Source organism: Amphiura filiformis, chromosome 12 (genome assembly GCF_039555335.1).
Source record: "Amphiura filiformis chromosome 12, Afil_fr2py, whole genome shotgun sequence".
Taxonomy (NCBI): domain Eukaryota; kingdom Metazoa; phylum Echinodermata; class Ophiuroidea; order Amphilepidida; family Amphiuridae; genus Amphiura; species Amphiura filiformis.
Genome location: NC_092639.1, coordinates 60,414,694 through 60,439,211, shown reverse-complemented (window position 1 = coordinate 60,439,211; position 24,518 = coordinate 60,414,694). Strand labels below are relative to the sequence as shown.

General features: G+C 36.5%; 1 protein-coding gene across 1 annotated transcript; it reads right to left on the bottom strand.

Annotated features, from left to right (window-relative positions):
• Positions 1–696: 696 nt before the first annotated feature.
• On the bottom strand, positions 697–22,598 carry LOC140166522 (lysosomal proton-coupled steroid conjugate and bile acid symporter SLC46A3-like). The gene is made up of 7 exons (XM_072190003.1): positions 22,388–22,598; positions 11,982–13,072; positions 9,747–9,878; positions 8,028–8,111; positions 6,837–6,993; positions 4,208–4,477; positions 697–2,252 (listed from the first exon to the last, which is right to left on the bottom strand). The coding sequence occupies exons 2-6, from the start codon at positions 13,051–13,053 to the stop codon at positions 4,381–4,383; spliced, it is 1,542 nt and encodes a 513-aa protein (XP_072046104.1). The 5' UTR covers positions 13,054–13,072; positions 22,388–22,598; the 3' UTR covers positions 697–2,252; positions 4,208–4,380.
• Positions 22,599–24,518: the final 1,920 nt, after the last annotated feature.

The following is a 24,518-nucleotide window of genomic DNA, read 5'->3' as shown; positions in this document are numbered from 1 at the left end:
TGCCTGCCGACGCGATACTCGTACGCGCTATTTGAACCAATCGGAATGTACCTAGCAACAACAGAACTGATCGAGGTAATTTCTTGTAAAATGTAGGACTTAATTTGGTTAAAATTTGGTATACTTATGATTAATATATTTATTTTCATTGAAATGCTTAAGAATGAGAATAAAGGTATTGTTTTTAGCCGCTGTCTCATATAACACGCGACATCATTATTTTTGGCGTAAAACAACTCGGCTTCGCCTCGTTGTTTTACTTAAAATAATGATGTCTCCCGTGTTATATGAGACGATAGATGCACTCCAGCGGCCAAAAACAATACCTTTATTCTCTAAATATTAAAGGCCTACATTTTTGGTTTTAAAGACATGCTATAATGTAATGAAGTACTATTGTGACTACAGTATATCATTACTATATATCAACATACACAAGAATTCAAGAATTATTCAATAATCAATATCCACATATCATAAGTTAACTATTATACTACAGGGTGTCCCAAAAAAAAAGAGGCCCCTCATTGCGCCCTCTTTTTCTCCTATTTCTGAAAAATTGATTAAATATATTTTGGTATGTAAAGACACCTTTAATCGTTAGCTTTAATAAACCAAAACAATTATTTCAATCGGCTCACAACTTTTGAAGATATGCCCTTTTGAATAAAAGTACCCGTCTTTCACTCTGCAAACAGAGTGGTTGGGATGGCTCATGCTGTGGAGTGGCCTGCACGATCACCAGACCTCACACCACTTGAGTTTTTTCCTTTGTGGCAAAATCCAAGATCTTCGCAAACGTTTTACCGAATGCATTCGCAAGTATCCGGCGCACCAGGATGGTACGCAACGCAATTGATGCAATGAGGACCAGGGCTGAAACCCGTATTTGCCAGGTAGAGGGCAGAGCATCACAGTAAACTCACTTCAGAAGAACTAAAGACAAACCAAACAGCCTTTAAGGGCTACCTTTTATCCTAAAAAGAGAAATGACTTATGTTGTAAATAAAAAATAAAAAAAGAAAGCAAGAAACAACAAAGTAAGAAAGTAAGAAACATAATAAAACAAAAAGGCATAAATAACCAAGAAAAAATAAGTAATTGCAAGTAAAGCAAAAGAAGTCCCATTCGGCATCCATTTTACCCACAAATTAATGACACTATTAACAAAATCCATTGCCCATAAACCCAACGGTAAAGCCCATTCTATAAATAAAGTTATTTTATAAAGTTATCATTGAGAAATGTTTGATATTCTGCCATGGTATGTGTACTCCTTTTCAATCTTTAAAGTAGCGAAACCTTCTACGTGGACAGAGTGAAAAACGGGTACATTTCTTTAAAAGAGCATATCTTCAAAAGTTGTGAGCCGATTGATATAATTGTTTTGGTTTATTAAAGCTAACGACTCAAGGTGTCTTTACACACCAAAATATATTTGATCAGTCTTTCAAAAATAGGAGAAAAAGAGGGCGCAATGAGGGGCCTCTTTTTTTTTGGGACACCCTGTATTTATGTGTTCAGTTAACTTTTATAATACAAGCCAAATAATTAAGGTACCAGCTACGTTCACCCCTTGTATATCCTTAAAAAAGGCAGATATGTCATATTTGGAACAAACAGCCAATAGCTGCATCTCGGCTGCCTGTTTAATTGTTTACACATTTGTCTTTATTTAGCATATACAGGGGTGAACACAACTGCTACCTTAACTCTTTTGCTTACTGTAGTTCTTATATCATGTTTTAGACTGGTTCTATTTTGGAAATATGTGCTTATTTAAGCATCTAGCGGCAAGTTCGCGTAAAAGCTGGCAACCAAATTATTTTGGTTAATTCGGGTATGCTGAATTCAAAAATTGTGTATCATGCACGAATGTGTCGGGACGGATACTGACTGACCTATGACAATTCAGGTCGTAGAGATGATATAACTTTGGAATTGTGTCATACTATTTACACTGAAGTCCGTAAATAGATTCGTCAGGTTTGCAGAAAATCAGTTTACAAAGTTCATTTTTCAAATCAAGTACATTTTTTTACGGACACGGACAATGTCCCAACATCTTCCCCAACAATCGTCGGCGAGTACTGCGCCCTCTACCGACCGAAGTTCGTCGGGGAAGGTGTTGGGACATAGTTCAACGCTCTGAGGAAGAATGTCGACCATGACGTTCAAACTGTCAGTAAAGGAATCTACTTGGTTTTGAAAAATTATCTTTGTAAAATATTTATAATTACTATTAATAATTACTGTATGGGTCACTCCATATGAAATCAAGGAGGCGTCCCACCTGACCCCTTCAGATTTGCTTTATATTGTAGTCATATGTTGTACCTGTAAAAATATTAAAAACCTGCAAATTTGAGGTCTGTAGCTCTTACGGATTTTCTGTGGCAGCCATTTAAAGTTGGAGTAGGTGGGTCTAAATTTGGACCAAAAAGTTGCCCTTTAAATAAATTTCATCTTTGGGAGTCTGTGCCTTCTTTATAAAAAGAAAGAGAGGTCTGAAACTTTGTATACAAACTAATTGCATGCCCAATTTGTCAAAAAATAAAAAATAAAACAATTCTGTAATTGCGCGTTGTATCACGGGGTCATTAAATATGCAAGAAAAAATGTAATGTTTTGTAAACTGGCAAGTTTAGCCCCCCTAAATTCACATTTTTTGTCAGATTATTTATTTGTTGTTATCACTGATGCTATGTATAGCATAAATACAATGCATATCCAAAAAATTGAGGTCACAACTCATTTACATTTCGAACAGCGCCCTCACAAAGATGAAATTTATTGCAAATTCAACATTTTCAGGGGCCCAAAGTCGATGTGGTCCACCTTCAAAATTTATAAAACATCACTTTTATATAACTACTAGTCTTGAATTACAACTTTGGTAAGTCCCAGTAATTGTATAGGTTGACTTCATATAAAATGACAAGCCCAAAGTTGACCATTTTCTTATGATTGCATGTAGTGCAAATGTGCCGAATTCGGAAGGCTTGAAAGTCAAATTGGCCACAATATTGAAAATAAATGATTAGATGAGTAGTTATTGGTCCTATTTACTTTTATTTCCATTTCATTTTCAATATATACAGATTTTCTATGGTAGCCATTTAAAATTGGTGTATATGAAAATTAATGTAATTCACCATTTTCAGGGGTCCAAAGTCGATGTGGTCAACCTACAAAATTTATAAAACATCACTTTTATATGACTACTGGTCTTAAATTACAACTTTGCTCAATCCCAGTAATTTTATAGGTTGACTTCATATAAAACAACAAGCCCAAAGTTGACCATTTTCTTATGATTGCATGTACTGCAAATGTGCCGAATTCGGAAGGTTTAAAAGTCAAAATGGCCACAATATTGAAAATAAATGACTAGATGCGTACTTATTGGCCCTATTTACTTTTATTTCATTTTATTTTCAATATTGGGGCCATTTTGAATTTCAAGCCTTCCGAATTCGGCACATTTGCACTACATGCAATCATAAGAAAATGGTCAACTTTGGGCTTGTTGTTTTATATGAAGTCAACCTATACAATTACTGGGACTTAGCAAAGTTGGAATTTAAGACTAGTAGTTATATAAAAGTGATGTTTTATAAATTTTGAAAGTGGACCACATCGACTTTGGGCCCCTGAAAATGTTGAATTTACAATAAATGTCATCTTCGTGAGGGCGCTGTTCGAAATGTAAATGAGTTGTGACCTCAATTTTTTGGATATGCATTGTATTTATCCTATATATAGCATCAGTGATAACAAAAAATAATTAATGTGACAAAAAATGTGAATTTAAGAGGGTTAAACTTGCCAGTTTACAAAACCTTGCATTTTTTCTTGCATATTTAATGACCCCGTGACACAACGCGCAATTACAGAATTTTTTTATTTTTTATTTTTTGACAAATTGGGCATGCAGTTAATGTGTATACAAAGTCTTAGACCTCTCTCTCTTTTTATAAAGAAGGCACAGACTCCCAAAGATGAAATTTATTTAAAGGGCAACTTTTGGGTCCAAATTTAGACCCCCTACTCCAACTTTAAATGGCTGCCACAGAAAATCACGCAAGAGCTACAGACCTCAAGTTTGCAGGTTTTTAATATTTTTACAGGTACAACATATGACTAAAATATAAAGCAAATCTGAGGGGGTCAGGTGGGGCGCCTCCTTGATTTCATATGGAGTAACCCGTATATGTACACATTTACAAAATTTTGCGCGACAGACTTTTGTTTTAGCGATTTGGGAAAGACATGCGGGTACGTACTAGCGGATTAGCAACGCCAAAATATACATTCATTTGTATACATTATTTATCGAATAAGATATCTAATACATAAGTATAAAAATATATACATAATTTAGTTAATATTTGGCACCGTCTCTTCATCAGATACTGGCGTTGTCAAGATGGTGGGTTCTTTGCTTGCGGTGGCCTGGATGACGACCTGTAGGAGGCTGTGAAAATAAAGATGAACATTTGAATGTAACATTTTATTATTTTGAATCGCCATAACATACTTATTTTCCCCTAAATTCAATACCAAATGTTTCATCAGCTGACGTCGACGCACCACGTACAGGGTGTCCCAGAAAAAAAATTACCGAGTGGATAAAATTGAACGTAAGTCGAGAAGTAGACATCAAAATCAAAAAAATTAAAATGTAGCGCATAGCCTATTTTATTGTGCATGAGATACAAAAATTTTGTTTGATTCCGTTGACTGGTTGCGAAGACATTTTATGCACGCATCAATGCAGTTCATTCCAAGTTTGATCACAGGCGCTTTTTTCATACTCGCTCACCGCTTCCTAAAGTAAGTGTATCTCATTAAATTTAGTCCACATTATCTATTTTATAATCCGACGGTGTTATGGTATTCATGCTTTCACTGAAGATGGATAACAGTTTGTCCGAGAAAACTTTGATTTCTGCAACTGGAAGCTTTCCAATAATTCTTTATGCGACATTAATTTCAACATTAACGAAAAAGATATTTACAAGTATATTACATGCAAGCTTTCATTTTCAATATCGTGCCGGTTTTGTAATTTGAACAAAACCTAATTAAATGTTTGCAAGAAAAAGATTGTTTAAAACATACAGGATTTCACATTGACATTGACAGTTAACCATAGTGCGCATTGTGTTGAATGATCTTTTTTTTCAAACTTGAAGTGAATTGACGCATGCGTTATGTAATCGCTCATTTCTTCGCAATCAGTCAACCGATTCCAGTAAAATTGACGTATAAGATGCAGAATAAGATGAGCTACTCGCTGATTTTTGGATTCTGATTTTACTTGCTCGACTTACCAGTAGCGTAGCCAGCAGGGGGGCAAGGGGGGCAGAGTGCCACCCCTGACAAAAAAATGAAAGAAAAAAGTGTCCCTCTGACAAAAAAGGAAGAGAAAATCTGGAGGGCAAATGAAAAGAAAGAGGGCAAGGAGCCCCTTTTCCACCAAAATTCAACCAGATCATGGGCCAAAATAGTGTCAAATAACATTTTTTGCACAATGTCTCAACGTAGCTCCTTTCATCCCAATCATGGGCGAAAATAGTGTCAAATACACAAATTGTGCGCGCTACGCGGGCACATCGTCCTAGTAAAGCCTTTTTTGGAAGCTCCAAGACATGTCATGAACAGTCTCTCTAAAAACAAAAACGGTTATGTACCGGTATGTATGATGCAAATGGAATTTATTTTTCGTCTGTGCCCTCGAAATTTTATTTTGCCACCCCTGACCAAGAAAGCTGGCTACGCCCCTGCGACTTACGTCCAAATTCATTCGCCTGGTAATTTTTTCTAAGACACTCTGTATTATGTCAAGTTAGCTCAATCGATAAGGCGTTCGACTGTGGTGCGAGAGGTTGCGGGTTCGAACCCTGGCGGTGCCTAGTACGCTCACGTGGAAAAATTGAGTTAGCTTGAAATTCCCCTGGACAAGGAACTCACTGCTAATTTGTCTCGTTGTAACCCGTACGAAACTCGGGGAGCTGATCCTGGTTGCGATGGCTATTTGTGGAATGTCTAGGGTGTGCGCTCTTGAAGCAGCAAAGTCCCTGATTTGTTGTTTAATGGTTTGTGGAATGATGTGAGCCGTAGTGGTCAGCGACAACCTGTAAAGTGTGCTGAGGCTTGTGGATCAACGTCTGGGCGTTGTGCCTGTGCGTAGCGCACTATAAATCACTGCGCTTTTTTATATTTTTTTATGTCATTTTCTCATGTAGCCTACATTATATTATAGGTTTTCTTAATTGTTCATTACCCTGTATACATCGTATACCGCCCAATATGCAACCAAACAACCTGATCTTAATTCATTCATCATGTTTAAGGGAAGGGGTTTGAGTTCTACTAAACCTTTCCATTTTTGCAAATTTGGATTATACACATTGTAAAATTCGTGGAGCAAAATCCTTTTAATATAATAAAACACATTTTAGTTTACTCTTCCTATGGCAGTGCAACATTTAATATTTTCTAACACAAATTTCAATTATTGTTAGTTGTGATTTCATACGACTAGTCCAGTAAAATATCCACTTACTTGCAGACGTTTCGGAAACGGTCAGTTTCTTTTTTCGACGCTATTGTTGTAATGACGATCTGTGTACAGCTCATGTTGACCATATCCCTGGCTGTACACAGATCGTTATTACAATAATAGCAATGTAAGTTGATATTTTATTGGACTATCGGTATGAAATCACAACTAACAATTCTTCTATGACCAGTCCGGATGATTTGTTCATGAGAGTGTCGTGAAAGAGGATGATAGGGTCACGAAAAACTCCTTTAAGTTGATTACTTACCATAATAGGAACAAAGGCACTGTAAGTAAGCCAATCATGTAGTAGAATACAAACGGTGAATAGAAGCCAACTGTTGCAGAATATACCCAGGTTAGCATTATAGGTGTGAGCAAACTCCCTAATGCTTGAATACTTCCCATGCATGCAAATATGGCTCCTGTTAGGAAAGAATATTAAAAACTGCAATCAAAATCATTAATTGAAATAAAACCCCAAACTTACGTAGGATACCGTTTGATTAGTGTATTACTGTCAAGCCAGAACCTGAGGGTTCATGCAGTGCGGAACCCTTTAACATCTCCTTTACCAACCTTATCCCTAACCCATATGTGAACGTACACTACGAATGAGCCGTAAAGTCGGCAAATGGTATTCTGAGATACAGTGTAAAATGTGCGTGAAGGTCGTATTCATAGGTACACCAATTAGGCGTGACATGTTTCTCATTTGATAGCGTTTAAACTAATCAATAATCCTATTGCTGAAGAGGAAAATAATCTTCTACCTATTTCTATAGAATCATTAAATAGCTCTAGTCTTTGTTTGCTTTGGCTAAATCCTGTTTAATTGGTGGGTTACAATTGCATTATATGTTGTCTAGGTATGTATAACCAATAATTAACAATGATAGGACATTCCTGAACCTCGTTGACTTGGGGATGATTTGAAATGACCGCCAATTATGACTTTATTACCAGCAATGTGTAAAAAGAGACAAATGTAGAACCGAAAAAATGGTACCATTGTTCAAGGAGCTTCTGGATATCATTTGAAGTCAAATGAAATACCAATTTAAAGCTTATGATATATATTTTCTAAACACGAAATAAAACAAAATTGTGTCCGGTCACATATAATACTCCTGAGTACGTCTCTTGTTTTTCGGGGACCCTGGACTTCGCCCACCTTGTCCACTCGCTTGATATACCCCTGGCAAATAATACAGTACATGAGGTGTGTGAGAGTATAAGGGTAATATGTATGTTAAATAGAGTGGACTGAACATCATAATTGTGCGCAGTTTATTAGAAATGTATCAGCTTCACCAGACAGTCCGAAAATACGAAAAAAATAAATAATACACAAAAATACTTCAACTATAACTCTGACTGTCATAAGCATAATTTGTTTTACAATACTATACTTTACAAGCTTCGAATCTTTTAAATATTCTGCAGAATCTTTACTAACCTTGTTCTTTGTCCGTCACTAATTTGGATGCCACCGTCTTTATAACTGGACTTGATAGAACTCGTAGCATTCCAACAGGAATCGCTGTATTGAGGTATAGAAATATGTAATGCATTCAATCCCGGCATTTATGGCAGTATATTGCACAATAGAACAGAAAAACCTAGTTTTTTGATCGAAAATCCTGGGTTGTTTTTGTCGAAAAAACAGGTTTATTGGCTGAGAAAACTGTTTTTTCGCCGATAAACTTGGTTTTTCACTGATAAACTTGGGGTTTCAATTTTAAAATCAATTCGAATTCGAAACACCTGATTTTCCGATTGAAAAGCCAGGTTTAACAAAAGAACAAAAAAACAAGAACAAAAAAAAACCACAAAAAAAATGACAATCGAATTGAAAAACCAAGTTTATCGGCAAAAAACAGGATTCTCGGTCGATAAACATGGTTAATCCAAAACTATGACAATCAAATTGGAAAACCTGGTCAGAGTTTTTTTGATAAACCTGGTTTATCAGCCGAAAACAAAGTTTATCAAAAACTCTATAAAAAATATACTTGCCATAGGCATTATATACATTAAGAACCTTATCAAAGAAGTTCAAAGCACCTGTGATCAAAATGGCATACCCTGCTATCGAAAGCTAAGAAACGTGAGTTTTAAATCTTTGGATTTGCTTATCAAAATACAAATACATACTCAGTAGTTCAAAGTAGTTCACAATGCAGAAAATAACATGGTTTTCCAAAATGAAGTACACGTTTCTCTACTGAAAGGATGGATTTTCTGTTCTTTTTTCAAATTTGTTTCAAAAAATGTGTACAGTACATGTACTTCCGCAACGTGCATTTGTGAAGGGCATACATCCACTTTTGACACTTTTGAAAAAAAGGAGGACAAACTGTGAGGATGAAATAACGATGGAATATCAATTTCAGCTTTATCATTTACGATACACGTAATGCAGGACCAGTATCTCCAGTATCAAATCGTCGCTGTTTTGGCATACTGTCGTATGACGATTTTTCGGCAAAATGAGTTATATAAACTTTCAAAATCTATGAATGAAACTCTATATATTCACAAAGTTTAGAGACCTAAATGTATTTAGTTAATGAGATATCGCACTGATTAGCATGATACGACATGTTTTTTAAGTAACACCACCCCCCTAAATCTTCATTCTGTGTTTTGACATACAGTCGTATCATAGTCGTATCATATGTCGCCATAGGCCACCGTGTAACTGCAGTTGCCTATTGTTTTGGCATACTGTCGTATCACATGGCGTATCATATATTAATACATAGGTTGTCAAATTGTGCATATAATTAGTGAATGAATAAAAAGTTTGTATTATGTTGAGAACAAAGACAAATAAATTATTGATTATATTCTTTAATAATAATAAACATATTTTACTTTGGTGCTCTCCAGTGGGTCTTCAAAAATTGGAAAAACTTTAAATGTGATTTTCTCAAAACTGCATTTTTCGTCATACGACAGTATGCCAAAACAGCGACGAAACAATAAAATCCATGTACATGATAAATTTTACATTATTAATGAAATTATGTTATCAAGATCATGCAGTTTTCAAGAGTTTAGTTCAACATTGTCGCAACAATGAGAGCGATTTAAAAGAAAACAACAACAACAACAACAACAACAACAACAACAACAACAACAACAACAAAACAGGCCTACTATCCCTACTTACAGATATATATAAATATTGATGTTTGTGCTGTAGCCACGAATATCAAACTCAATACTGTGTCAAGTATCGATAGGAGTGCAATGTATATATCCTGGAAACACTTGCCCAGAAGGTATCCACCAACAAGACCTCCTGCATATAAAAAACGAATGAAAAAAAAACACAAAAAAACCATGAGGGCTTGGTGCAAGCACGAAGGCGAATATACAATGGCTGCCAAGTGTCATTTAATGTATGTGTACAATATAGAATGAAGGAAAGTATATAGGGCAGCTATTGTAGATAAGGATTTCTTGCACTATACCTACATCCTTGTTAAGCACGGCTGTTTTATAGAATTGGCTTCATTATTAACTAATGCAAATTATAGATGGCGCTATTTATCCTAAATCATATTTCTTTATTTGCAAGGGTTAGGGGATTAATACTGCCATTAAAACAGCTTGAATAGGTGAAACTAGCAACAAGGAAATTTTATAGACATATTTTATCAAACAATAAAAGGAATTATTTGTATTAAAAGCTTGAAAGAGTAACTTCCAGTAACTAAATAGCGCCACCAATTTTGTCATTAATAGATACATTTTATATCCGAAAAAGCTATAAAAATGCTATAAAAGTGAATAATTTTGTAAAAGAGTGGAAATCAAAGTTGAGAATGACTCAAAAGCATTTGTGTACATTAGCATGATATCAGATTTAGCTGTTTAAGCCTAAAATTTGGTTATACATGTTTTGTTTGAAAAATAAATGATCCCATCAAACAACCGTGAAGCCGGCTAATTCCACGGAACGGTATACATGGTATAACAGCGTATTTGAGGAAATATCAAATATGCAAAAACTAAGCTATACATTGTAAAAATGTTTGTGGCAACAAATAAATGTGTATTGCACTTCTTTCCTTCAATAATAGAAACCATAAGATACGCAGCAAACAGAAAACGTTTTGGACATTATTCACAAAAATGTCGGGTTATATAAAGGGTGTATTCAGGCTATAAAGTGTCTTCATAACATTCAAAAATCTTTTATTAAAGTGTTGACAAAATAGTTGGGAAAAATGTTTGCAAAAGTTATTTTACAATATTATATCACCGCAGGCCTATAATTTTAACCATGTCCCGAATATAAAGCAGTCAATATTTGTTTTATAATACATGAATGTACGTGGATGTTGCGATTGCGCATGCGTATACACCGGTCAATAGTTCGTTTTCATTTTGAGGGCATAGCTAATTCAATGACCGCACTATTAACCAACCAGATGCCAGGAATCAATATATGTGACCCGGCAGCACAATGAGCCGTAAATTCCCTAAATTGTATTCTGAGTTACGGTGTAAAATGTGTACGAAGGTCATATTCATCGGTAACTTAAGCTGGCCCGACATCCGTCTCATTTCGATAGTCAAAACTAATCAATAATCCTATTGTTGAAGTGGATAATAAGCTTCTACCTTAGATGGCTATAGAACTTTTAATAGCTCTGGTCTTTGTTTGCTCATATTGCTAAATCCTGTTCAAGTGGTGGGTTACCAGGCATTGTATTTTGTACATAACCAACAATTAACAATGAGAGAACTTCCCTAAACCTCGTTGACTTGGGGATGATTTGAAATGACCGCCAATTTATATCTGCATGAAAACTATCTAGACCTACGTGAAAGACGTCTGTGAAGCTGGTTTTAGACGCTTTTGCATGAAGACACGAAGCCACATCTCTACAAGCAACATATGTCCAAGTTCAAGCCAAAAAGGCCATGTCTCCAATTGAAGACCTGAGCGCAAGAAGGCCGTAAGTCCACTTGGCCCCTCAACATGTATACAAAATGTTGCGAATAGTTTCGTATAGTTTGGTAATGTTTTATACATATCAGGGGTCAAAACAAATCTTTCAAAACCTTTCATGATGTTTTCACCCTGGAACATGTATTAAACATTATAAAACCCTAAGAAACTATATGTAACTTTAGTGTATTCATGTTGAGGGGCCAAGTGGACTTACGGTCTTCTTGCGCTCAGGTCTTCAATTAGCAAGACAGTTCTAACATTTGAACAGGTAAGACGTGCCATTTGGAGACACAGTTTGATTTTGTGTCTTCTAGTTCTAAACATGACTTGCTTCGATATTATATAGATAACTTAGATGACTTGCTTCGACATTGAAAATACTTCCATATTGTTGAAGTGTTAATTATGTAAAATTAATAATGCAACGTATTACGATATTACCTATAGCATTCGCTGCCAAATCCAATGCGGCGAAATAACCCACATCCACTGCAGACCAACAAAATGGCTCCCCCATTCCGTACAATGCCTCTAAAGCAACTTTTCCACCACCAACAATGGCTATCATGAGATTTACTGCGAATAAAATCCCCAGTTTTGAGCGTCGAAAGTTACTATTATCTTTAAACATAGCCACCATGTTCTTGACCATCTCGCGTTTGGGACTTCGGGATGTCTCGGATGAAGGGCGTCTTTGGATCGTTTCTGCTAGAAATGGTGGCGTTATTACATAGAAGAATGCCAGCACGACAAAGCATTCCGCCATCAGCATTGGCGGAATGTACCCTTCATATTTCAAGAAATAGCCAATGCCTATTTGGGAAACACCAGCGCCTAACAAGAAGATCATGTCTATGATGACGATTCTAAACAAACGTTTTTCTTTGGTCGTAATATCAGCAATGTACGATAAAGAAACAGCGAAGAATAGACCCACTCCACCTGTCAGACCCTGTAGTAACGAAACTATGACAAACATATATAAATCCAGGCCGAGTGCAACGATGAGGATCAATAATAAACATACTATTAGATAACCCACAAGCGGAATCAACATGACCATTTTACGTCCAATCTGATCACTCCATGCACCTAAGATTGGCACAACGAAGAAAGCAGGTATGGATTCAGCAACAGAGCAATACATACTCCAATCAGACACCTCAGCCATGATCTTACTATTCGTATTGTTCAAATCGGTTCCGTTACAAGATGCCTGACCAGGATCGCCATCAATACCATATTCTTTAGCAACTTGTTGCCTGATGTATTGTCCACGCAGGTTAGCCATAGTCCCGAAGGCAACGATAAAGAAGACCATGGCGGGTTCGACTGTTATCAGTCGATGCCTTGCTGGACCTAAGCATCTTGTGTGGCAATTAATGGGCTGTAACGTTACTGAGTTATTCTCAAGTAGATGTTGCTTGTCATCCACATAGCCATTTTTGATTCCGTTGATATGAGTTGTGTCTTCTTCATGATCGTCGACGTGATCAACATTTCTGGTCTTCATTATGGTTTGGTCGTATAGCCTGAAAAAGAATATTCAAGAAAAGACATGAAATTTAATTGTAACGCCTTTAATCCACGGAGCTATCCAAAGATTGCAATCTGAAGTGGCCATGCATACCGCAAATATCCGTTTAGTTGTCGTTGACTATAATCAGACAATTAAAAATGGTTGAGGAATATCCGGGGTATTAACTTTGAAAGTATTTGCGGGCTGCGTTCTACAATTACAGCGGTCTTTCAGTAAATGTCACCAGAAATGGGTGTCATTGGTTGAGAAGCCCTTAAAAGGCGTCTGGACACACGGGTCATTCGGTGACATTTAAAAAATATCATCGGACAATAGTGCCGAAAAATAGTGATGAAAACCTAGAGGGTTCATTCGTTAATAATGGTTGAAGGATTATCTCAAATAGGAGATTTTGCCGTAAACCTGCTTGTCACCCGTCATGATCATGCCAATTCAGTGAGTGCCCCTCCCCTCGAAAGATTAGAAAAGGGTACCAGCAAGGGGGTGACACTAAATTCACGGTTGTTCTATTAGCAACGCAAAATCTATGAAAAATTCAGCTGGTTTACTAGCTAGAAAGTGAGGCCAGTTATCGATCCGTTATAGCTCGTTATGAATAATTCATTTTCGACCCCTTGGATCATGTTAATTGAGTTTGGCAAATAACAACGTTGTTAGTTTTGCGAACTTTGCCTGTTCAATGAGAGTATAGCACGCCCCCAATACATCTGGGCACAAACCAGGCGAAAACGATCCAGTTTAATGAAATGGCGGACGGGTATTCCCATCAGGCACCAGTGATATGTTTTTTCAAAGAAAGTCTACTAATTTGATATGAAATGACATTTTGCAGTAGCAAAGTCAAAATTAGGACTTGCTGTCAATAATATGAAGGAAATATGTGACAGAGGCAAGGTGGGAAATACAAGTAGTATTTAAGTTATAATAACCTTTGATACCCGACCTGACCTTCCATCATGGCGCCATGATTCGTTTTATGTATTTCTATTATGCTCTCAAGTAAAATAAAATACCAATCTGCGCTGAGCAGACAATGTTACTTGGCTCCCAGCATGAATTATTGATTTTATACTGAGGTAAAGAAATGTACAGTGTATGTGCATGATGTGCAAGCATACTCCAAATATTTACGGTAAATCTGAATAGTGGTCACATGGTGACATATCATGTGTTCGGGAAAACACGTGGCAACATTTTAAGATTTCAGGCTTGTTTACTAGTTAATTGCCATTTGTACTCTTTATTATTTATCTTTGTTAATTAACATATATTTTAAATGCTGATAAATCGTGGTTGGCTGCCCATGATATCTGTTAAATTCAATGTTTTATGAATATAATTCTACCACGCAGAGGGGGTCACGCAGCAGAATTTCACATCACCTGACTTAGCTAGATTTCGAAGCTCTGCTCTTCAAATTCATGTAACTTTCAAAGTTTATACATTTAATATATTTAATAAGATACTAATTTTTTGTTATAACCAACTGGTACACGAAATATACTAGCTTATCACCTATACAGAAAGGTGATTATCAGCCTTCACTCAGCAAATTCACATGCCCGGCATATATGCAGCCATTCTCCGTCTGGATAACATGACTGTCGCCCTCAATACGTCTGGGCGCAAATTTAAATAACAATACGCTATTTACATATCAATGTGGCCTCATGCTAATTTCTAGCGCCGCTTCCAGGCCTATTCCGTGGTACCAGTTTACTGTATTATATTAGTTATGGTTTCGCAAGTTCTTTTCATTGTTAACAGTTCAGTTCAGTTCAGTTCTCTCCATATGGAGAGATTTTATTTCTCAGTATATATAGGCCTTCGGCCTTACAATACAATAAAGTACAGTACAATATATTTACCCATCACCAGGGGGCAAAAGAGTTTGCCTGATTTTATGAGCATTAAAAATAAATTTTGATAATGAAATTATAGTTTGTTAACAGTACGACAGCAACTTCGTGACCTCTTTTGTTCGACAGAAAATTTATACGGGTTGGTGAACACGGGTTACGTAACACAATGTTGAAATTTTAGCCGGCAAACGCTTTTTATCAAAATAGCTCCAGAAATGGAAGACACGGGTCGTATATTGCTCCATTGATGTACCCTGACCACAGATAAGATATCAAACATTTGTGTAAAGCAACAAATAACGTGTAAAAGTTGAATTAAATGGAAAAAAAGAAGCTTGAACATATCCAAAGTAGCTCGGAAAATGAGAAAAATTGCATGTCACGAACACAAAAATGTTCATATCATCAAGCAAGAAAAAGCGCCGGAATCAAAAATGGGTGTCATGTTATAGAATAACTAAAGTCAGCTTGCCTGAAAATTTCGTGATTTTTGGTTGGGGTATATTTCTAGTCGCATATTGAACATGTTGAAATGTTTATCTTTGTGCGTGACTACTGTCACGCCATATATTGTACGGCCGATGTTTTTCCTGCAAAGAAACTTTCATTGTCATTGTCATTGTCCATTGTTGGTTATTTAACTTGAAAATAATACTCCCAACGTTCAAACAATTTTAAAAGTCAGCATAAAGGTTTGTGTTACATTATTTGGACGATGTAAATTCATTCCAGAAATATAATACACGAGTGAGCCACTGAGTGGGAATAACATTGCTATTATTGTCACCGAATTAATCATATCTCTGGTATAGCTTAGTGGTAAATACATGTATTTGGAAGTTCGATCTTGGTTCGAACCCCGAAAGCACCTCTCTTTGATTTGATTTAAACTCATATTTTTAAATCCTAGTTTTCATATTTTTATTAAAGCCATAATATACGATTTCGGGCAAATTTGAAGTTTTGTTATTCCAAAAATTATAACAATATTTATAATATTAGTAAATAACTGTCAGGAAGGTTTTCACGTTACAGGTGTAATCCGAGGTGTAAGTTGGACATTGTGCAAAAATTACAAATATGCCAAAATATTAGGTTTGAAATTCGTGCATCTCATGATTTGATATGTATGCTAAAAGCTCATAAAATATGTTGCCGATAGGGGAGGGGTCTAGTCCAATTAAAAAATCGTGAAAATATGTGTTGACGTTCCTTTATTTGATAGGCCTATATATATTCTTGAACTTTTAAAAATGACTTAAGTTTGACATGCTTTATTTGATTATTTCATATTGAAAGCTACTGAACTTAAATGCATTTTTTAAAAAGATATGAACTCGAATGTAGGATTAGGCTTAAACATGAACAAGAAATAAATCATGAAAAAAGTGGGCCTTCAAGCTGACATTCATTAGGCCTTTATTATTAAAGACAAAAGGGAGAGGAAAAAAGAAAAGAAAAACAAACTGAAAAAATCCACATTAACGATAAGATAACATGGGAACCGAACTCTAAACCTTTCGCACTGCACGCCTTCGTTCTGTCCACTAAGCCATCGCAACTTGTTCAGGCAAAGGGTATTCTTTTGCTATCTTATTTCTCGTTCAACATGTTCAAGGATCTCACTCAACAACAATCTTTTCAAAACTGCTTGTACTTCAGTTAAATGAGATGATACTACCTTCTTTGACGACTACAATATTTTGTTACACAAAAGAGTATTTTGCATTTATAAAATATATAACAATAGACGTTTAATAGACAGCGCCGGCTGGGATCCATTTCGTGAAGCATCGTGACACTTGCAACGTGCGCTTACGACACGAGGACTCAAAGAATGCAATTTTTCAACCTACGACTAGGTTATTCCACCGCTCATTTTCGCTGAAATTTTAATACAAGCTGTGGTTAATTAATGTTTATCATAATAGAAAAGCATTAAACCGGCGTTAGATATAACCATTTTAGTGATTGTCACATGCATTTTCTCTCATTTTTTAGGCTACTTCGCACACCAAAAGCATTCATTTTTTTCCACAATAATTCAACTTTTACACGTTATTCTTTGCCTTATACTCATGTTTCATATCTTATCTATGGGCTCAATATGGAAATGAAGGGAGAAACAACTCGTGTATTCCATTTTTTTGATGTGTTCTGAAAAACCGTATTTGCCACCTGATTTTCAACATTGCGTTACGTAACAGCAAAGGTCACGCCGGTAAAAATTACCGGAAGTGAGCTAAGTTGCTGTCGTACTGTTAACAATTTGGTCAGCGATAAAAGTGTTTAATTAAGGGGCAATAATTATGAGCCCTGTGGGAGGGTGAAATTGGGTAATATCAAAACTAAAAAACTTGTTAAAGCAAACCTTGGTAACTTTGAACAAACCGGTCCAAGTACATCTGAAGTTGTATCTCCCACCTTTGACCATGTTGACCACTCAGTGGAAAATTTGCCCCTTGGAACATGGCAAATACATTAAATTCTATATTCTAACAGCCAAATAAGAAAAACAATTCATATTTAATAATATTTATGGCTTTCAATGGACAATTTGTGCTCCAAGAAGAAATAATTTAATATAAACTCACGACAAATTGACCAATCACAGTTGTCGATATAGTTTTCAGTTCGGGGACTTCTTGTTCGCCTCATCGTGCAGTCTAAGCACATAGACACACACAACATATTTCTGCTGATCTGAATCACGATGCCTATGCACAAGAAAATTACTCGAAGCAGCAGGCTCTGTAACAGATCAGAAGACTTCTCTACAATGTAGCATGACGGTAAACAGCGAAGAGGGGAGCGTGGCCTAGTGGTTAAGGCGTTGGACTGTGAATCCAAGGGTCGATGGTTCGAATCCCAGGTCCGCCTGAGCTCGGCTGGCTCTTTGTCACTATACTTGCTTAGTGCTTCGGAGGGCACTTTAAGCCGTCGGTCCCGTATTTCTGACATTAATGCAGTGTGACAGGCTATTCGAAAAGAGCAGGGGATCATCCCGGTACTGTTGACTGTACTTCAGAAATACACTCATCTACTCTAGGTTCCAGAGTAAAATAAAAAATCCTTTAAAAAGGGATGAGCAGCGACAAAGTTCATCATTTGGCTATATGGGGAACAATTTAGAGTAAGATAAAAAAGTTACCTTATCAGAGTCTGAGTTGAGCAAAGACGTAGCTTGCGACGCCATCACCGGCGGCGTCTTCATTAACTTGCCGTAACGCAAGCTACGTCTTTGCTCAACTCAGACTCTGAAATGGTAACTTTTTAAGCTTATGTCAATACGACAGAGTCCAATATCAGTCTACATGCTGCTAAATTTAGAGTAATCTTTGTTGCACGAAACCACTGATGTGTGAAGTTTTGTGTGATATCATCATTTGTAGTAATACCCTCAGCTCGCACCAAACACGCACCCCCACACCCCAATCCGCATCCACATCCACACACACACCCCACCAACAAAGGCGTGGACTGTTGACACATCCCGACAAACATTGACTTACACGTACTAATAGGCCTATTCTTTTCACAACAGTAAGAAAAATAAGGATTTATAGGTCCATATGCAAAATATATTTATATGTGATTATGTTGTAGAAAAATTCCAACTTGCGAAGAATATTAATGACTAATGAGGAGTAAATGTCCAATCCAATTTGAAAATGACTATGTTTGTGCTACACTGAAGTTTATCACGGCAAATGAACTGTATGTATTTATATGTGTTTCAACAATCTTTGCTATTTTTTTTGATATATCAGGATCAAATGTCAATATTTCAAACGACAGTACAATCTAACTATAATTTATTTGCATATAAAGGATTTCATGATTTTTTCTTGTAGTCAAACCGTATAGTATCCTTGAAGCCCACTTGAAACCATTCAGAAAGGCGCATAGTTTTCACCAAGACGTTCTTGCCATGTTTAATAAACAAAACACACTTAGTGTTCCCTTTTAGCAATATGGCTAAGGAATAGTCTTGACTTGACTTATCTGCTCAGGCCGGTGTGGCCCTTTGCACTCTGCCGAGTAAGCCGCTCCACTCAGTTCTGTCTGTTGCTTGTGTCTTTGCTTCATGTGGGGTCATACCCAAGTCCCTCTGAATTTGGTCCTTCCATCTGGTTGGTGGACGACCTGGTGGTCTTTTCTTGCTGAAGTCATTAATGTAGGCTTGGTAGGGAAACCGATGTAGAGGCATTCTGAAGATATGCCCAGCCCATTTCAAACGTCTCCGGCAGATAACATCGTTGATGGAGCTAGTGATGTTGAGACTCTGTCTGATGGAATTGTTGCGGATTTTGTCAAGTAGTGAAACTCCAAGCATTGCCCTAAGGCATCGCATTTCAAAAACATCCAATCTGTGTCGATCAGATTCACGTAACGCCCAGGATTCTGACCCATAGGTGGCAATAGGGAGGATGAGCGACTGGTAGATCCTTACTTTCAGCGATCTGGTGATGTCATGGTTAGACCAGATGGTATTTTTCAATCTACCAAATGCCCAGGCTGCCAACTTTGTGCGACGTTTAATATCCTCTTCTACTGAGGGCACACTACTACCCAGAAAGACAAAGTTATTTACTTTGTCAATGGGCATTTGGTTCAGCATGATATCTCTTGGATCGTCAGACATGATCTTGCATTTTGTTGGGTTAATTTTCATTCCCCAGCTGCTGCATGCTTTTTCCAATTCATTCGTGGAGATTTGCAGGTTCTCAAAGTCCATATCCATGAGTGTGGTGTCATCTGCATATCGGATGTTGTTAATGCACATGTCACCCATCTGCACACCGGAGCCAAGATTTTGGATGTCCTTCATGACAAACTCCAGCTATAGATTGAAGAGGCATGGTGAGAGAAGACATCCCTGTCTAACACCAACTAGGACTTCAAACCAATCGGTGATCTTTCCATTTACCACGACTGAGCATTTGGTTTAAATTGCTCATACATTTTTGCAATGAGGTTCACCAGTTTGGCGTCTACTCCTACTGATCGCAGACATTTCCAAAGGGCCTCCCTCCATATGGTGTCGAATGTTGCTTTGAAGTCTACAAAGTTCCAGAGTATTGGAATGCGTCTTTCTTTAGCCTTTTCAAAGATTTGTCGTACTGTAAATACCGCATCTGAGGTGCCTCTGGAACTCCTGAACCCACACTGTTCCTCTCTCAGATGGTTATCTACAGTCTGTTGAATTCGGTTAAGAACCATCCTACAGAATACTTTTCACGGGATTGACAGGAGGGTAATAGCTCTGTAGTTGGCTGGGTCCAGTTTGTCGCCCTTTTTGTACACAGGGGTTATTAGACCTTTACTCCAGTCTTCAGGGATTTTTCCTTCAGGCCAGGCAGTGTTGATGATCTTTCAACAACATTTGTAGGAATAGTAGGCTAATATAATCATGCAATTAAAAGTGGTGCAATTCAACATATAGGCCTTGAACACGTACCCTGGTCATAATCATGTACTAGTTAAGACAGATGAATCATTGCATGAAACACATCTTATCTTCTAACGAATTTTATCTTAATTGACCCAATTATACTACACAACATGACCCCGAGGAAACAATCACATCATGATACAGACAACTCGACAACACCCTTAAGTTATTAATAACATTCACTAAAGGGTCACAAAAATATTGTCACAGAGATTATCAGTCTCCTTATCATTCGGTTTATGTCGTGCTGTTTCTGATAGTGGCAAATACAGAGCGGGGATGAGACTAACCTGTATTTTTGGGTTCATTTAAAGCTCATTTATCGCGTATTTGTTCAATGGTGAATCAGAAAAAGTCACGGAGAACCACCATTCGTATGTAGGTTGTTTTGGTGAAATTAAATAGGGAGCGCGCCTGGGGGGGGGGGCGCTGCTCCAAAAAAATAACTTGATAAGAACAGCTTGTCTGTACGCAGTGCGATAATACTCTTGAGGGAGGCACTAATAAGGAAGAAGTGTCGTTTACGCACTGTACATGTCGTACAATCGGCTTCGTTACATCTGCGATGAAAAACGTGTTGAATTTGTCTGGAAAGTTTTTAATCACGTTTTATACTTATAAAACATTCCCATGTTTGCTGGGATACTGCTATCAAATTATCGTATCACTTTGCCACTTTACATGTTTTAAATGGTGCCAGTGTACATGGTGTAGAGATCGATTTTAATTTTGCCATTAGTTTTACTTTCGTTTGTTTTTAACACTTCGCAATTTTGTCATTGTAAAGTGTAAATAATGATCCACTTCCTAAGTGTGTCTACCATAAATATATCCTGGTGCCAGCTACAACTCATAGTCATAGTTCAAACACAGAGCTTCAAACAAATCAAATGGTCTATTGTTGTTCAACAATGCATAATATTCAAATCTTATTGTTATTGTTAATAATATTCTGAGTGATAATACCGTCCCAAGGACACGGTCAGCCACTACATGTACCTGTATGAAAAGACATCGGATGGTATATAATGTAGCCTATATCAAAATGATTTGTGTTCAGTGACTTACTATCGGGCCGGACGGGCTATCTTATCCCCACGGTCGGACATATTAAAGTCACTTATTACCAGACCTTACGTCGCTATGTCCAACGTATGATAAACAAGTTTGGAATTAAGTTTCATCAGATTAATTTGGATTGTGTAGTCTGTGGGGCTGGGATGGCAGCTTTTTTTTTTATTATTATCATCATCATCATCATCATCATCATCATCATCATCATCATCATCATTATCATCATTATCATTATTATTATTATTATTATTATTATATTAAAAATATATTTCAGATTGGACTTGTTTTCGTGAGTTTGCGCTGTTTAGTTCTCTCTGCCTTGCGGGTAGATCTTGGTTGGAGTTTGTCCCCAATAAATTATTTTCCAATTATTTTTTGTATGTTACTCCAATATCATTATTGAATATCATTATCATTATTGTTATATTTATCATTTACTTTGTAGGTACTAAAATAGCCTTTTCACAATTTCTCATGTAAATGTTGGACTTAAGCCTTTGATATATATTATTAATAAAGTTATTCCAATTATTTAAAAATCTGGTAAATTTGATCAGATTCACCCAGATTTGCACTTGTACACTTGTTAAAACATTCTTTCTAACTCGGTCTTTTAGGAAATGTATTGTACAAGCCTAGATACACATATTTATCACGTTTATGTATTATTAAATGAAAATAAGACAGTATCCAATCTGCAGCTTGGGGGTACATATATATATATATATGTAAAATTCAAGGTATGTCTTTTGCCACCACCCTCTTCGTTTTTACTAACTTTTAAACTAAAAACCTATGTAGGTTATTAGTCACCACACTGTTGTTCACACGAATTTTGTAGGCCTATCGTCCTCAAAAGTTAGAATAAACCCGGCCTTCCGGGAATAAACCTGAGCGGTATAGAGATTTGACTTACCTTGTTATTGAATTTTCACTGACTTGTTGATCTTATTATCATGATAGCCCATCATGATTGAAGCTTCCATCATCTGACTGGTCTGATATCGACATGGCATGCAGTGTACTGTTTTAATGTAGCCTGTAGTATAGGCCTACGCGAGGCTGGATACGATGCGATGATGTGATGCCCAGGCGGAAAATAAATGAATCAAGATGCGGAAATCTATGTTGTATTCCAGCCGTTCAAGGTAACTATGAATAATTAAGCAGGTGACGTAATTACCAACTCTAAGGAAGTGTGTTGCTTGTTTCGACGAATACAACTATGCAGAGTACATAAAAATATAAAAATAATAATAAATGAATAATAAATAATAATAACAATAAAATAATAATAATAATAATAATAATAATAACACTAATAATAATAATAATAATAATAATAATAATAATAATAATAATAATAATAATAATAATAATAATAACAATAATAAGAATAATAATAATAATAATACAATAATAATAATAATAATAATGATAATAATAATAAATAATATTAATTTGATAAACCCACCCCAAAATGTGGTGGGGACATGCCCCCACCCCGAATTGACACCCATTATTGGATGTTTGATTGAGTTCAATGGCGTAGCGCCCCCCCAGCCCATCCCACCACCCCTTTTAACTTGTCTTTCCCGATCCAGTGGGATGCTGGCTGCCCTGATATTTAAGATATTATAGGCCTATGGCTTTTAAGCAGCTATATTTTGCCACACCCCCCTTGACAGTTACCGTGCCCATTGCCCAACCCCTAGTGTGCATCACTGGAGCCTGATTGAGTAGTTGATTCATGTAGCTTAATTGAATAATCAATACATGATTGGATGATTTATTTATTATTTATTTATTATGAAAAATAGCCTAATTATTGAAACATAGGCCTAACATTAACCATACAACTTTAATGCAAAGATAGGAAGAAGAAACAAATAGTAATAATAATAATAATAACAATAATAATAATAATTCTTTTGTTTATTCTTGTTTTTAATGATAATAATAATAGTAATAGCATGAATAGTAAATAATAATAATTTAATTATTGAAGAGATTCATCAGGAATACAGTTATCAGATTTCAAAGTTTTCATAGTAAAAATTTTTCCAAGAAAAAACTCACGTTTTCCATACAGTTTCGGCAATCCTGTCTGTTGCCTTTCTCAATGGTATATGCAGACAGACAGGATTGCCGAAACTGTATGGAAAACGTGAGTTTTTTCTTGGAATTTTTACTATGAAAACTTTGAAATCAAATAATAATTTAATAATTATGGATATGTATTGACATTCAAACATGGACGATGGTAATTGTGATTCGTCGAAACACTGACTGAGGCGAAACAATACGTCCTTAGAGTTGGTAAATACGTCACCTGCTTAATTATTCATGGTACCTTGAACGCCTGAACTCTTGGTAGAGAGTGACCCTCTTCCGCATCATGCTACCCGGTCATGCTATTGCACCTAAAAGATCACGAATTTTGACTCACATCCCTAAGGCACCTCCCTTGTCCACCAGCAGTACTAACAACTATAATCTAAAGTCATCCTTCTAATCTAAAGTCATCCATCGTTCCTGTTCCGTGCAAAGACTGATGACAGCTCCAGAAGTCGAGGTATGGTCGTGCTATCGTATTTGAAAGGTGTCACAGAAAAGGCCCCATGACAGGGTGTAATTCCCATTATTCCAGTAATTACTATATGTTCCCTGTAAGTCCATATTATTCCCAACTAATTCCGAATAAGTCCGGTAAGTCCCTATAAGTTCATATTATTCCCAAATATTCCTGTAATTCCGAGTAACTCCAAATAAGTCCGGTAAGTCCCTATAAGTTCATATTATTCCCAAATATTCCTGTAATTCCGAGTAACTCCAAATAAGTCCGGTAAGTCCCTATAAGTCCATATTATTCCGAACTAATTCCAAATAACTCCGAATAAGTCCAGTAAGTCCATATAAGTCCATTTAATTCCCAAGTATCCTCTAATTCTAGTAACTCCAAATAAGCCCGATAAATCCCTGTAAGTCCGTATTATTCAAACTAATTCCAAATAACTCCTCATATATCCCGTAAGTCCCTAAAAGTC